Source organism: Helianthus annuus, chromosome 10, assembly GCF_002127325.2.
Source record: "Helianthus annuus cultivar XRQ/B chromosome 10, HanXRQr2.0-SUNRISE, whole genome shotgun sequence".
Taxonomy (NCBI): domain Eukaryota; kingdom Viridiplantae; phylum Streptophyta; class Magnoliopsida; order Asterales; family Asteraceae; genus Helianthus; species Helianthus annuus.
The window spans coordinates 138,278,762-138,294,471 of NC_035442.2; the positions used below are offsets into that span (position 1 = coordinate 138,278,762).

The 15,710-nt window shown below is 35.8% G+C and overlaps 1 protein-coding gene across 2 annotated transcripts; it reads left to right on the plus strand.

Annotated features, from left to right (window-relative positions):
- Positions 1–1,503: 1,503 nt before the first annotated feature.
- LOC110885842 (protein ANTI-SILENCING 1) lies at positions 1,504–6,800 on the plus strand. Of its 2 annotated transcripts, none has more exons than XM_022133563.2 (11): positions 1,504–1,669; positions 2,623–2,987; positions 3,061–3,229; positions 3,313–3,548; positions 3,913–3,939; positions 4,140–4,232; positions 4,374–4,452; positions 4,522–4,612; positions 4,703–4,799; positions 4,887–5,003; positions 6,435–6,800. In XM_022133563.2, the coding sequence occupies exons 2-11, from the start codon at positions 2,625–2,627 to the stop codon at positions 6,492–6,494; spliced, it is 1,332 nt and encodes a 443-aa protein (XP_021989255.1). In that variant the 5' UTR covers positions 1,504–1,669; positions 2,623–2,624; the 3' UTR covers positions 6,495–6,800. The 2 variants fall into 2 exon arrangements, with proteins under 2 accessions (XP_021989255.1, XP_021989254.1); XM_022133562.2 differs by having other exon boundaries at positions 1,506–1,669; positions 4,688–4,799.
- The last annotated feature ends 8,910 nt before the right edge of the window (positions 6,801–15,710 follow it).

Genomic DNA, 15,710 nt, shown 5'->3' on the forward strand with positions numbered 1-15,710 from the left:
AATAATCTCATTAACATTAAAAGCAAATATAATAATAACTTTTTCCTTAATTATCAATTGGATTGAATTTAAAAATTTTGAAGTGGTAAATGGTTTCGAATCTAATTCAAATTCCGTAATTAATCATTTCCTTATTAAAAACAAATATAATATATATATATATCTTTCCTAACTAAGATTAAAAACAAATATAATGTTTATATCTTTCCTAACTTATCAAATAATTATATTTTTTTTTATCAAGTTGTATATAGTAGGTAATCATTTTCGAGTTTAATTTAAATTTAAATTTAGTAACTAATAACAAGTTTAAACCAAATTTGATTTAATAAGCATAATCATCTCATTAACACTAAAATCAAAATTAGTAATAGAATACCTCTTTTATTTAAAATTTATATAAACATTTATTTCAACACTATTAAATAATATAATTTATTGTGATAACATGCGTGTATTACACGGTACTTAAAGTACTAATATAATAAAAAGAAACAAAGAAGAAGAAAAAACAAAACGTTTTGAAAAACTATGAATATATGATAAATTAAATTTTTCGTCCTTTATGTTTGTAGCGGGTTGCAATAGATAACCTTTAACTTTAATAATTAAAGTCACAGTCATTTATTTGGAAAACTCATTACACATTACGTCCTTTGGTTCCAACCTAGTTAAAATTTTCAGTTAAAGTATAACACATGGGGTATTTTGGTCATTTTACCATGTTCTTTTAATTTAAAGTATATTTATAAAATCAAAATCTAACTTTAAAAAAACTAAAACTAAAAACATATATAAAATCAAATTTTACTCTTCCTCTGCACATGAAAATCAGTCAAGAAAAAAACCCAATGTCGCCACCACCATATTCGACAACAACCAGCACCATCCAATAACCATCACCATTATCTTCTCTACCACCATGCTGGAAACCCCTAACCACCACCGAGTTCTAGGGTTTGGGGTTTGTTAACATGGAAAGGCAAATCAGATATGCTTACAGCGAAGATTTCAGATGAAAAGGTGAATTGGGTATGGCTATGATGGTGATTTGTACTTTCTACGCCGCCATCAAGAACCTGCCGACGCCGCACCGCCTGAACATGGTTTTGTGTGGGGGTTTTCCGACGGTGTTTGGGCAACAAAGAACCTGCGCTGTCGCCACAGCTCCGCCACCAAGGGTGATTGCCGGCATTTTCTAGAGAGAGAATAGAAAGGGGATAAGGATTTGGGACTATGGTTGTGAAAATGAAAATGAAAAAAAAAAAGTTATATTTTAAATATATAGTAAAATTACTAATCTACACTCATGGGCAAGACACATGTTATACTATAACTGAAAATTTTAACTAGGTTGGAACCAACGACGAAAAATTTTAATTTATCCATAAATATATATTTTGACTCATGTGTAACAAACACACGACACCCCTCAAAGACCGTGAGGCAAATGCATGGAGACCTCTCTCTCTTTCTCTCCCTCCCTCTCTCTCTCTGCTGAAATCGTACATTTTGTAAGGGCGACAACAACCAGGTAGCGGTCACTAGTCCCCCGGCTCATTTTAGCCCCCACCCCACCGTAACACATAATAAACTGTTTTTGTTTTTTTCTCTACAAATATTTGCTTTTATCAACTTCTTTTCACAACTGCAAAGTTTCTTCTTAATGGTAAGCTTGTTCATATCTATTTACTTTGATACCGATAATTTAGGGTTTCTACTCTCCCATTTTCTCTTGAAATATCTTCATTTTCTTTCTAGGTTATTATATGTTATTGCATTGTGATCACCTATCAAATTGAAGGTTTACATCTTATTATCTAGCAGCGATTTCAGTTTATCAATAGTTAGTTATTGTTGTGTTATTTGTGATTTTCCTTATAATTGATGTTTTTATTTCAAGCATTTTACACCAAACGTAGGATTCAGGCTCACGATTCCTAGGTTGCCTTTGTGTGTCTGGTGTGTTATTTGTCCATATCATGTGTTTCATACCATATGTTTTTTATGTGCGGATTTTCAAGTAGCTACGTGTGTTTTATTTTGACTTTTACGGTTGGATTTGACTTTATAGCTGGGGTATTACTGCAAGCAAGCAGACTCTCTGTCCCTTCGGGTACTTGTATTTATGTTGTTTCTTGGTTGGTTTTGAAACTATTAGATATTGGTTGTAGACTTGGTTTTAATAAGCGCCTCCTCGAGGGCCTTGAGGCGGCTACATATACATGTTGGTCAAAATTGGTCAAATGTAAGTCTGGAAAAGGCCGATATGTAAAAATGAACAAAAGGATGGACCGATCACAAATCATTTATCTGATTAAAAGGCTGATATGTAAAAGAGATGCAACTTTTGGTTGTACATAGAGCCACATCTGGCGCCTCGGCTTTCACGGCTTACGCGCCTTGTTCTTTTTAAAACCAAGGCTCAGGATTATGCAGAGAATTTTACATATGAACATATCTAGTCTTTGTATTTATACAATTTTCTCTTTAAGATTGTAGTCAACAGAAGATCTAATATCCCCTACTAATATTTATAATGTACTTTCCTTATATACAAATAGCCATAAATTAATATCATATGAAAACCCGGTTTGTCTTTCATTGTTTTGTTACCTGTAGACATGTCAACACTTGAAGAAGAAGAAAACACAACTGTATCAGGGGATGTTGCGTTTAGGTGGGGTCATAAATCGCGCGTTGGTAAAAAGAATCCAAAGATCCAATATTACGAATCATTTACTTATGATGGCGTCAATTACTCTCTCTATGATTCCGTTTACTTGTGGTCCGGGGATCAACATCTGCCCGACATCGCCAAAATCATCGACATATACGAGACGCCACGCCTTAAAAAGATGGTGAAAGTCGTGTGGTATTTTCGTCCCACTGAGGTACAAAAGTGGTTAAGAGGCGTTCGTCATCTCAACAACGAGTTGTTCTTGGCGTCGGGTGAAGGCAATGGCCTTTTTAACTTTAATCCCTTGGTAATGCTAACTTATTGTAATTATCAAATTTTTGTTTAAAAATAATTTTGCTAATTTGAATATGTCTCGTTAGGAAACTATTTGCGGTAAATGCAATGTTGTATGCAAATCTAAGGATGAGAGGAACCCGAAGGCATCCAAGGAAGAATTAAAAATGTCAGACTACGTGTTTTATCGGACGTTTGATGTAGAAAAATGCATATTATCAGACAAATTTCCGGATAAGATAGCTGGAGTTGATGGTATGTGGATTTTTTTGACTTTGTTGTTTCTGGCTTGTTCTTAAAGATCTTTGTGGTATTAACTTTTGTGTATGAATTTGCAGTTGAGCGTTTTTTTAATCCAAAACCGAAGGGGAACGATGGAGTTACGAGCAAATCAAAGTCGCCTTCGAAGTGTGAAACCGATAACACTTCTACTATAGTTTTGGGGGTTCCTACTTCATCATCGTCTGATAATAATCACTCAAAGAAAAGGACGCTTCAAGAACTTGACGTTGATAGAACAAAGAGCGTTGAAGCCGATAGCCAATCTATAATGCTCAAGAAAAGACCAAAATTGGTAAAATGTTAAATATTTATTAGAGTAAACTTCTGTTTTGCTCCCTGTGGTTTGGTCACTTTAACGGTTTTGCTCCAAACCTTTAAAATAGCCATTTTACTCCCTGATGTTCCAGTTTTTTTGCCAGTTTGCTCCCCGCCTCTAACTCCATTCAAATTGTTTGTTTTTCCATTTTGCTCCCCGCAGGGAGCAAACTGGCAACAAAACCAAAACATCAGGGAGTAAAATGACTATTTTTAAAGGTTTTGGGTAAAACCGTTAAAGTGACCAAACCACAGGGAGCAAAACGGAAGTTTACTCTATTTATTACTTTGGTTTACTATTTAAGACTTAGATAAAACATTTTTTTTTTGTGTGCATGCAGGATACAAGTGAATGGTTCAAGAAACTAGTAAGTTATCCTTACTTCATATATAGTATTCAATCATCATAAATGGTTTCTTTATTGACTAGTTTAAAAGCACGTAAACTGCGAATAGTTATAACATGAAAAAATAAACTTATTTAGGTTAATTGCATAAATTAATATTACAACATTGTATAAGGTTAAGTTATTAGTTTCATTTATGTTATTTGCATCCTCTTCACCAGCCTTGGGAGGACCGAATCCATAGAGCTCGTCAAGCGGGCTGTCTGGTACTGCTCGAGAATCTGTATCATTCCTTTACATCATCACAAGTAGAGGTATGTTTACAATAACATCCCTTTATTTTATTTATTATTCATTTACACGTGACATGATTAACCGAGTGCGACACATAAACTAGTTTAGCGTGTCCCTTTTCTATATCTCTAAATTCATAACTATGATCACCTTTTTTTCAGGAAATAGTTTTGGATGCTTTTAATATAAAGGTTAATGCAAAGATGATACAGTGGAGTGCATATTCAAGCCCACACAATGGTATGGCCACTATCATACTTTTAGTAGTTATTTAACATTTTAACATAATTGTTGTTGTTTTTGTTGCAGGACAAGCTCTTGTCATATTTAACTCAAAAGATGAAGCGGACTACGCTATTTCCGAGCTAAAGACCAGATGTCTAATCATAGGAGGTTCAAGGTAACGTTTTTTTTTTACATTCATATTCACACTCAAGCTATATGAGGATGAACTTTAACATGATTTGGAGGTTAGAGTTGTTGTCGGTAGTCGGCCATCACTGAAGGAGCCTGGTAACGACTACCCATCGAAGTACTTTGGTCATATCGCAATTGACGCTATGAAACGAAAGCACACTATGGATATGGTAATGTAATGTGGTTATGAATTTATGATGCTTCATCTTTATTATTATACATTCTTAAACTTTTAAATTTTTTGACTCTTCCAATAGAAGAATGCGGTTTCGACGTCTCACCATTCGCAGCCGAATACTATTGCATTTGAAATGGCAATGGAGTGGTGGACGCACCAAAAGAAGTGGGAACTATGTTGGGAGGCAATGTACAAGGTAAGCGCGAAAGATGAACCGTCGTATTTGATTCAGTTACCCATAGTTTGGATTGAGTGTCTGGGAATGGAAATGATGGATATTTTGATCTAAAAATTAGGAATTGTACCCTCAAAATTGGTACTCTATGTTTGTTAAAATTTAAAAAGGGTGGGTTTCGGGTATCATTCCCATATCCATACCCATTCCCATTCCCATACTCATACCTAGGGATGAGATTGGTACAGTAATCATACCCGTATCGAAAATACCGGTACCGAATCTGAACAAAACTGGGTACCAAATACGTTACCGAATATATTGGTACGGTACGAGTATTTCGGTACGGAATCCGCTTTGGCACCACTTTGTTTTGTTTTTATTTTTTGAGCACTTGTACGGGTACCAAATAGGTAAAATCGATACGATTACCAATACATTATGAGTATCAAATAGGTAAAGTCGGTACGAGTACCATTACGATACCGGTACCAGATAGGTAAAATTGACTAAACCTCTTGAAATCCCTTATATTAAAAAAATAATAAAAAAAGATATGCATTCCAAAAAAAAAAACTCTTGAAATTCTATATAAAATTCGGTACCGATACTACTTTTTACTCGTACCAATACCGAAAGTATCAAATACCGAAATCAATAAAACTGGGTACTGATACATGTACCGAATACCTAAAGTTGGTACTAGTACGGGTACCGGACTCTCATCCCTACTCATACCCATACTCATTCCCGTTCTTTCACCATATATATTAAAAGGGTTGGGTTTGTCGTTGAGGTCGGACTCTAGTATGGATTTCATTTTCATACCCAAACTCAAACCCTAATCTTTAAACCATACCTTATAAACTTATGCACACTTTCGACCCATATTTTATACAATGGCATGCATAGTGTGTAAAAGAACATTACTTTTGCATACTTTTATACATGGTATGCGTGGTGTCCCAACAATAGTGCTCTAGTGGTAAGCAGATGAAATCTGTTGTGGAGGTCTGGGCATCACCCCAGCACCACCTGATTTACTATAGAGCACGTGATTCACCTCCCTCATGTGAGCCATGGGACATGGTCGGTGAGGGACGCAGGCGTACACCATGCATGGTGTGTTTAGGGTTGGCTATCTGTATAAGACACGATTAGACCTGTTTACTTAAAAAAATACACAACGTGATTTTTTTACCTTTTAAAAATAAATATAATTATGAGGTTAGGATCCATCATTTCTTCTTCTTGGTACATAAAACGTAAAACTGTGTTATAAACATGAGATATAAAGTAGTTAAATGAGTTGTATTCATGTTTAATACTTGTGTTGCACGCGTCGTTAGAGACCTGTTAAACCCGATAAGACATAATTTGTCAGCCCTAGGTGTGTTTAAGGACGTTACTTTCACATTACTTTTCTTTAATAATATCCATCTATCCTTTCAGAAACATGGAGAAGATATTGCTAAACTTAAGGCTCGCCTCAAGGGTTTCAAAGAAAAATAGATGCTAAGCCGATACCAAGTTTACAAGGGTCAAGAGTTTCCTTTTTGGTAAGTGTAGTGGGTCAAACCCACCCTTGTGAATCCCTACACTCAACCATGGTGTAATTAAAATGGTATATACTCCACGTACCCATATTTTTGGCAAAGATGTATAGGACTAAAGATGCTACATACTCGAATTTTTGTTAATCGTTAGGGTGTCATACTCTTCTGAACGAATTTCTAAAAGACTAGGTCCAGTCCAAGCTTAGGGACTAATATTCGTCTAGTCACTTTACCTAGTTGAGTCCAATACTCAAATTTTTAACCCGTTGAGTTTATGTAATTTTCAATTTTACAAATTTAAATACAACTAGGATTTTGACCTACCGCGCGTTGCGACGGCGTCGAAAGTTAAAGTAACTCGTATTTATACTGTATATTTGACCTGACTCATTACTTAAAAAAGTTACATCGTCATCGAATGAAAACATAGTATATTTGACCCGACTTGCTTTAAAATACAGTTTACGAACGCACACAAAATAAGTAGAACATAGATAAAAAAAGTCTAATAATTTGTCCACGTTGCGGTGTAAAATCGTAAAAGTCATTTAAACCAAAGGAGGTCAAAGTTGTTAATTACTAAAAGTTAGAAGTGAATGTGCAACTTACTTAAAAAAAAAAGGTAGATGCACGGTACCCCTACCGCGGAAGGGATCCCCCTTCCCAAGCTAGCAACCCGACAACGCTGCCTGGCGGTGAATTCCCTGCGCCGAGGGGAACGAAGAATTGAACCCCCGACCTCCACATAGTTGGGCCGGCTTATGCAGGGAGTCGGTGGCCACTGAGCCAAGACCCAGTGCTTTGCAACTTGATTAAAGATACGGGTTAATAGTGTTTCATGTCAAAAAAGTAAGGGTGTTTGTGTTAAAACTTGAAAAGAATAAAAAAAACAACTGCTGTGATATTAGGGTTTTGGTGTTAAAGTGATATCATTTTAACAATAAAAATGCTATATTGAAAGTGACGTTTTAACAAACTATATTACATAAGAAATGAAAAAGTCAATAACTTGGTAAAGAGAAAGGTCTCACCACCGACCTTTCTCTTTAATACTACATAAATTGGCTAATTTAATCCAAAAAAAGTATGTTAAGTAGAAGGGTATATCAATGCCCATGGCTTTATAGCCTAATGGCATATTGGGGTGGGATAAGACTTTGGGACCAATAGGTCTTGGGTTTGATTCCTACAGGAGGTTTTTTCCCATATTTATTGGGTTTCCTCTTGAATTGGTGTATAGGCATTGCCTGGTGGAGATGGATATGATCGGGCGGCTCTGCTGGTGGCACGATGATGTCCGTCAGTGATCCAAATTTGCCGTTCAAAAAAAAAGAAGGGTATATCAATCATTTACAGCCTAAGGTACAAGCAGTTGATGTGTGCGTATGCGTGCACACACACATATGCTACGGGTGTCGTGCGATGTGGCGGGGAAGATAAACACTGGTAATCATGTAACATATTAATTTTTTTTTTAAATTAAAAAATCTATAGCAATATCATACTTTAAATTAAAGTTTTATGGAGTCTGTTTCTAAAAAAATTTAATGTATGAAAGTTAGGATCATTCAAAAATTGTGGGGGAAGTTGGTCAAAAAGACAGCAATAGGTTTTAAATGACTTTGCCCTATGTTTTAAGAGTTGTAATCATCTTTTTGTCTTCCTTATATTGTTATAATGGTATGGAAAAGATCATGTGAGAACTGAAATAACCACTATTAACTATGCAATTTTTTTTTTCTAAAAAAATCTCACCTTTTATATATGTTACGTTGTTCCATTGTATATCTCATATGCGCTACATATATGTGCATTCGTTGGGATTTCATAATCAACCACTAGTGTCGAATTTCTTCTTATTATCAAATTTCTTCTGAATTTTTTTTGCGTGCGTGTAATTATAGATAAATAAAATAATTACATATTAAAAAATAAAAACAGAGTGCCCGAATAGAGATTGAGCTTTAAAAATAAAGCTTTAAACATGCTCTTTAAAGTTAAATAAGCCGAACTCAAAACATAAAAGAGCTTGGGCCGTCTTGTACACATGAGGACCTATAAAAGGGAATATGTATGTTTGGTATGTGGTAATAGAATGGATGAGGGAATGAAATGGACGAGGTAATCGAATGGACAACGGAATTAAATGAAAATTCAATTCCATTGTGATGTTTGGTTACTCATATGTGAATAGAATAATGAATCATTATTTTGTACAATTTGATAAACAAAAAAAGACGAAGTAACGGAACACAACTGTATTAAAAACGACAAAAAATAGTTGTGTTAATAATAATAATAATAATATATTAATGGAAAAAGTTAATAATAAAAATTTTGATATATATTAATAATATAAATATAATAATAATAATAATAATAATAATAATAATAATAATATATTTTTTCCATTCCTTAAAGGAATGAAAAAAAAAACACCCTTTACCAAGGAATGAAAATTGTTATATTTGAAAGGAGTTACGTTCCTTTGAATTCTTCGTTCCATTACCATATAATAACCGAACATGTTTCTTTTCATTCCATCAGAATGATCAATTCCATTCCATCTTCTATTCATTCATACCAAACACTACCTAAGAATATGGCAAAAGCGTCAGAAAGAGAACGGGCTAAATGCCTAAATGGGTCAAATGAAGTCTTCAGTCCTCATACGCCTAAAATCCATCGACCTTATGCCCAATGTAGGCCCATTAACAGATACGGAGTGATATGGTTTATCATTTCTTATGCTTTTACAGTGATACAAGTTGTGGAGTTGATTTAATGACGTGCAAAGCGAATAGTAAAATAACATGGATCGAAATTTCTTACATGAACCTAAATAAAAATATTTAGGTTGGGTCTAAATAGGTTCGGGTCATAAGTTGACCCGAGTTATCACTTTAATGAACGGATCATGTTCGGTTGATTAGAAAAAAAATTGGATTGACCCGTTCACATGTTTAATGTTTGAACCCGTTTATCCCATCTACAAATTTATTACAACCCATCTAATAGTTTTAATATTTAATTATGATTCATTTACAATCACCCGCAAACCTATTTAAATAAACGATTGTTAAACAACATCGCATTTGGGCCACACCTTAGGCTGGAAGGTGTGGTATAAAACCCCTAGGGCTTTATCACACCACCTCATCGTCACGTCACACAGGGGGCTTTAAAGTCCTTTCTTTTAACTTGCAGGGTGGGATATAAAGCCCCCATCATCATTACCTAATTATTTTTTTATTTATATATTTTATTTTTTAATTTATATGACAATTTTAATAACTACCTAATTATTTTTTTTAATTTATATATTTTATTTTTTTAACAGGATAGGGCTGTGGGCCTATTTAGCATTCACGTGTACGGGCCTTGGGCTAAAAAGAATATAAATGTCACTCAAATCCTGGCCATTGTCTTCTTCATCTATCATCAGAAAATTCACCGCCACTGTCCCCGGCAAATACACAAGTGTCTCCAGCCACTCTTCCTCCTCCGGCAAAGGCTAACGTTCCCCTTTCACGCATGGACCCACATCTTTGACCACTTTCCTCGAACTTGCCAAAACTCGCTCGTTAACGTGCTGGCGGCAGTCCATGGCGCCCCCCCCCCCCCCCCCTTTAATTGCGGCAGTGTGGACGATGGCGTCCCGGGGCGCTAAAGGGGCTGAGGTGTCGGGGTGGCGTTAAGCCACACCCGCCAGCCTTACATGTGTTTCAAGTGTGTTCGGCTTAGCTTGATGTCTTTTATACCATTAAATATTGGTGTCATGTAAGACTTGATGACTCCTTAATTTTAACCATCAACACGATACAATATTGACTATATATCATCTTTACGGAAATAAAGCAATTTTAGTGTGATAATTAATTTTACAAAATGTATAGAAGCTTGATTTAAAAAAAAACACATATATAAATACAATAAATTATATAATATAAAAGCATGTGGCATGCGGGCGACCATCAAACTCGTAAGTTCACTTTAACGGAATGGCGAAAAAGCATGTCTGCCTTCTTCACATAGTAGATTTCAAATGCCCACTTATTTACCAAACTATTACATCAACCTAAGATGCATCAAATCACAAATTTGGAAAATTTAATGTATAAGTAAAATGATTATTTAATAGTTAATGTACGAGTAATAATACATTTTAGTAAATTAATCTCTCACACACACACTTGAAGAGGTAACAACACAAATAGTTTGGGACCGTACCGATATATTTGATGGTAGTTTGGTTTGGTCTACATAATGTGATGACTGACTGATCAAACATCCCATCGAGAAGTATAGTGGGACGAAAAAACATATTCATTTTTAACGGTGAATTTCTTATTACTTGTGAGACTTGTCACTGGACCACCAACCCCAATGATCACAAAGAGACACTTATCTCTGTTGCGCCACAAGGAGTGAAGATAATGTTTACCGTTAAAAAACTTAACATATGGAAACATCATTAATTACAGTTATAAAAGGATACCAACATAAGTAAATTGTTTTATGATAATATCCTATTTTGAATGTGCTAGAAAACAATAAAGTAACCGAAAACAACATGCTAAATCAGTGCATATAATTGAAGTGAAATTAGAACATGTTATATGCGAACACAAGTCATTATATATGGGAGTGATTGCACTGCAAGACCCTTGTATTATTGCCGACCAAATGGGAATAAAGACAAAGAAAGTATTTAATAATATGTATATACTAGACAAACTAAGAATCTCAAATAAATAAATAAAATGAAAAATAAAAAAATGTAACTGACTTTTTAACAGTTATGTAATATTATATAAATAAATAAAAAATGCATGTACCTTTCGAGCTTGAAAAAACGTGTCTTTAGGGTATAAGAAGTGGTTAAACACTTTAAAGTGGCAAAACAAAAAACCGACCAATCAGAGCGCGCCATGTCAATTAGGCAAAAGTGTTTAAACTTTGCTGAAAAGTGTTGGCAATGGTTTAAACACTTGTTGAAGTGGTAAACTTTTATTATTATTTTTTTTTTTGCAATAATTTATTTAATATAAATAAATTTAGGATATATACATTAAATTAAAAAACAATAAAGTTTCATAAATTAAATTAAAAACATCAAAGTTACACTAAATTAAAAAACAATAAAATTACATTAGCATGAAACAATTTAAACTAGTCTTCGTCGGAATCAGCCAAAAGATGAGGTAAATCTTGACTTGCGAGATGATCTATGAGATCGTGTTTGAGTCTCCAATGGGTGTCTTCATTCAACAACTCGCCCAGCACCGTATCGTCTAGAGCCGGCTCGACCGGAGGATCTCGAATGTGCACCTGTCACACCCCGATTTCCACGTGTCTCACCGGTGGGCCCGGTGGGGGATTACCGTGACGATGTTGGCAACAATATAGTCAAACCACACAATTATATAATGCACAGCGGAAGCTTAAAGATAAATAAATATATTTCAACCTCTGATTGTAATATCAAATGTATTACAGAAGTCGAATGTATCCACAGCGGATCAAAATAAATAAATATTGTTCATTCAGATACGGCATCGAGTTTGCGAGACTATTCGTGATGCTTAGGCAGCTAATACCAGCCAATTTCGTCTAGCACCTGCACTTAATCTTTTTGGGGAAAATACGTCAGTTTACACTGGTAAATACATTCAACTGACACATTTGAAAATGTTTATTAAAATTGATTTGAATGCACAAGGCACAAACTCTTTTATAACTTGGGAAAATTTTAATAAAATCTTGTGAACGTTTTACATGTTCTTTTATACGTTCAGTAGCCCGGGTCGTGCCGGGTTAAAGATTTATAGACACACCACATTGCGTAAAACCGTAGTATAAAAACCAACGGCTACGTCTTTTAATTTAATGTCGACACTTTATACCGGGTGTACGCCTACACCGGGATGTCGATGGTCGTGGCCATTTCGTAAAATGATGCCAAGGATATCCGGGACAACGGTCATTAAACCCCCCAAAGGCTTATAAGATACAAAACTGTTTAAATGAGCCGATCATATTATTTAATTTAACCACCTAAGCGATGGAAGAATACAATGCTCAATCAAGCGGTATTAACATACCGTAACCCAAGCCCATATAGGGGAAATAAGTTAAAGTATTTACCTTTGCAAGTATATTTCCTTAATTTGGATTAAATCACCGATAGCTTTTACTGGGGCTCCTAATCTGGAACGAAGGTTTTAATTAACCTCTTAGAATCCTAACGGGTCATTATAATGGCCGTAGCCTAGACCGGTTGGTTCCGATATATATAGATATGGTTTAATCGCGCGAAAAGGCGAAAACCGAGAATGGAGTGTGATTCTGTCCCAACAAGTTCAGAGACTTGTTTTATATGGGTTAATGGTTCACACTCTGGATTTTGGGGTTCAAATGATATTATTTGACCCGTATCGGCTAAATTATGAAAACTAGTTTCATAAGCCGAACCGTGCGCGCAATAGGCGAAACGGTTAACCATGAGAGTCGTACGCTTATTTCCTAAGTCAATATGCCTTAAATGGGTTGTGGTATCAGTAGGATACCTTCCGTGACGCCCGTAACGAGTTTAAGTTAATATTATGCCCCGTAGGGGCTTTTCGGTCATTTTAAAGGCTTTAAAAGGGCTTTTCGAGTTCTACAGGAAATCTGAGTTTCCCGAACAGCTTATAAAGCTTAAAATACTTTATTTATTATTTAAAATCAGTAGCAACTGGAATCGGGTCAAAAGACCTTGTAGAACTCATGTTTTGGCCGAAAAGGGCATATTCGGTATTTACCGAACCGTAGCCATAACCGCAGGTTATGAGCGAGGTAAAAATTATTAAAAATCTCTGAAATTCCCAAAATATTATTTTAATACAGTGGGTAAAAGTTTTGGTGACGAAATCTTGGTTTAGATAGGTGTTATGCTAATTGCGCCGTTTATTACAAAAGTTTATTTAAATTGCGCTAATTAGCATAACTCTCATTCTAGACCTCGGATTGACGTGAAACTTTAAGGACATGCTTATAATTTAATAAGCAAGGTTTTGGTCCGTTCACGTGTCCGAAATACTCGTTTTAATTTCAAAAGGCCGTTACGGTCAACTTTTAGGCGAATGACGGAATTGCGCAAAAGACTCGGGTAACTCATGAACCGATCACAGAGGTTTATACCATCATGTAACCTGGTCCTAAGAGAGTCCTAAGGTATATCTATACCTCACTAAAACGGGTCAGAACTGAAGTCAAAGCAAAAGTCAAACTTTTGCGACATTCGGCTCCGAACCGGTTCAATATAGCAAATGATCGATTCAAACGAGCGCAAACAAGTTTATATACTTATTATCATGTTTCATGATTGTCAAAACAGGTTCCATAGTATGTACATTACAGATTATGCATAAATCGCTAAAATAACTTCCTGTTGACTTTTTAACCGCACGTTTGACTCGATATTTGACATAGTTAGAGTGGTGATCAGGGGGAACCCTTTTAGGGGTTTATTACCCTCATTGATACCAACTTATAACCACTTTTGATTCGTCATAAGACTGAACCATCACTGAGTTATTGTAATGACAACCGTTAGTTACGACGGTTGTGTTTATAGGCTAAAACTATGGAAATGTATGACCAAAATGGTTATGAACGACTTACAGAAGTTGTATCTTGATTATGGAACAGAAGAGAATGCTAGGGAGCTCTTGGAATGATCAGATGGAAGTGTTTGAGTTGTGTGAATGTTGTAACCTCAACATTGCTATTTATAGTGCTCAAAGGACCTCAAGATCATCACAACTCAGCCTACATTTGATCATGGATCATGGGCAGGTGTCCCTAAGGTGTATGGGTCGAGTAGGGGGCACCCATGCCTCATTGATTGATGTTTGGTCGTTCAAATGCTCCAAAAGGCAAGTAGTTACAACTTTCTGCATCTGGGCGTCTAATGCGGCCCGCATGGGAGTTCCATGCGTTTCTAATGCGGGCCGCCTGGGATTTAAATACCAGGCGAGTAAAAGAGGAGGCTCGCGGCCCGCCTCAACTTAACCACAAATGCAATGCGGGTCGCGTGGGGCCTGTTTTTCAGATTTTTAAAATCTTTTGAAATGATTACGAAATCCTGGTAATTAATAACGAAATCTTTCGTAATGATTTACCTGACCTTTCGGGTTTGAAGGGGTAACTTTGCGGTTTGGCCCTCGGTTAATTACAACTAAGGACCTCGTGTTATTTATCCGCGTTGTTAAGTCCCCGGTTAGTTTATTAATTTATTCAGAAAGTCTTAACTTTCATGATTGACGCTTTTAACCCTTCTTATACGAATTTGATCGTAACTTTCCTGTTTCACAACGAAACTTCGCGAGATTTATATATTATATTTTAGTGAGTGTATAACACTGTTACAAAGCTTTGGGAACGTTAAAGGGTCACTCAGAGGTATAATTAAACATGTTGACACAGTTAACCCCTGTAGCTTGTAATCTCTCACTTCCTTTCGTGTTTCGCTTCCGTACGATCCATCATTTATTCGTTTGAAGGTACAAGCACCATTTAGGGTTACTATACAGTATATTTACCCTTGTTTGACATTTATAACCCTCGAATTTATATACTTTCAAGGTTTGTCAAAATTTGTCCTTTATTTAATATAAATGCCACGTGTAATCAAATGACACGTGTTAACACATTATTGGACGCAAAAATTCGAGGTGTTACATCCTCACCCCCTTAAAATAAATCTCGACCCGAGATTTACTCAAATAAATAGGGGTATTTTTCTTTCATTGTGTCTTCGCCTTCCCACGTATATTCGGGACCTCTACGAGCATCCCACTTGACTTTTACAATCGGTACGTGCTTTCTTCGAAGTTTCTTTACCTGTCGATCTTCAATCGACAAAGGTTTTTCTATGAACTTTAAGCTCTCATCTATATGCACATCGGAATCACCAATGATTCATCGGCGAAGCACTTTTTGAGATTGCAGATGTGGAACACATTGTGAATTCCATTGAGCTCTTCAGGCAAGTTTAATTTATAGGCAACTGATCCGACACGTTCAATGACCTCAAAAGGTCCTATGTATCTCGGACTCAGTTTGCCTTTCTTGCCGAAACGCATCACCCCCTTCCAGGGTGACACCTTAAGTAATACCTTTTCACCCA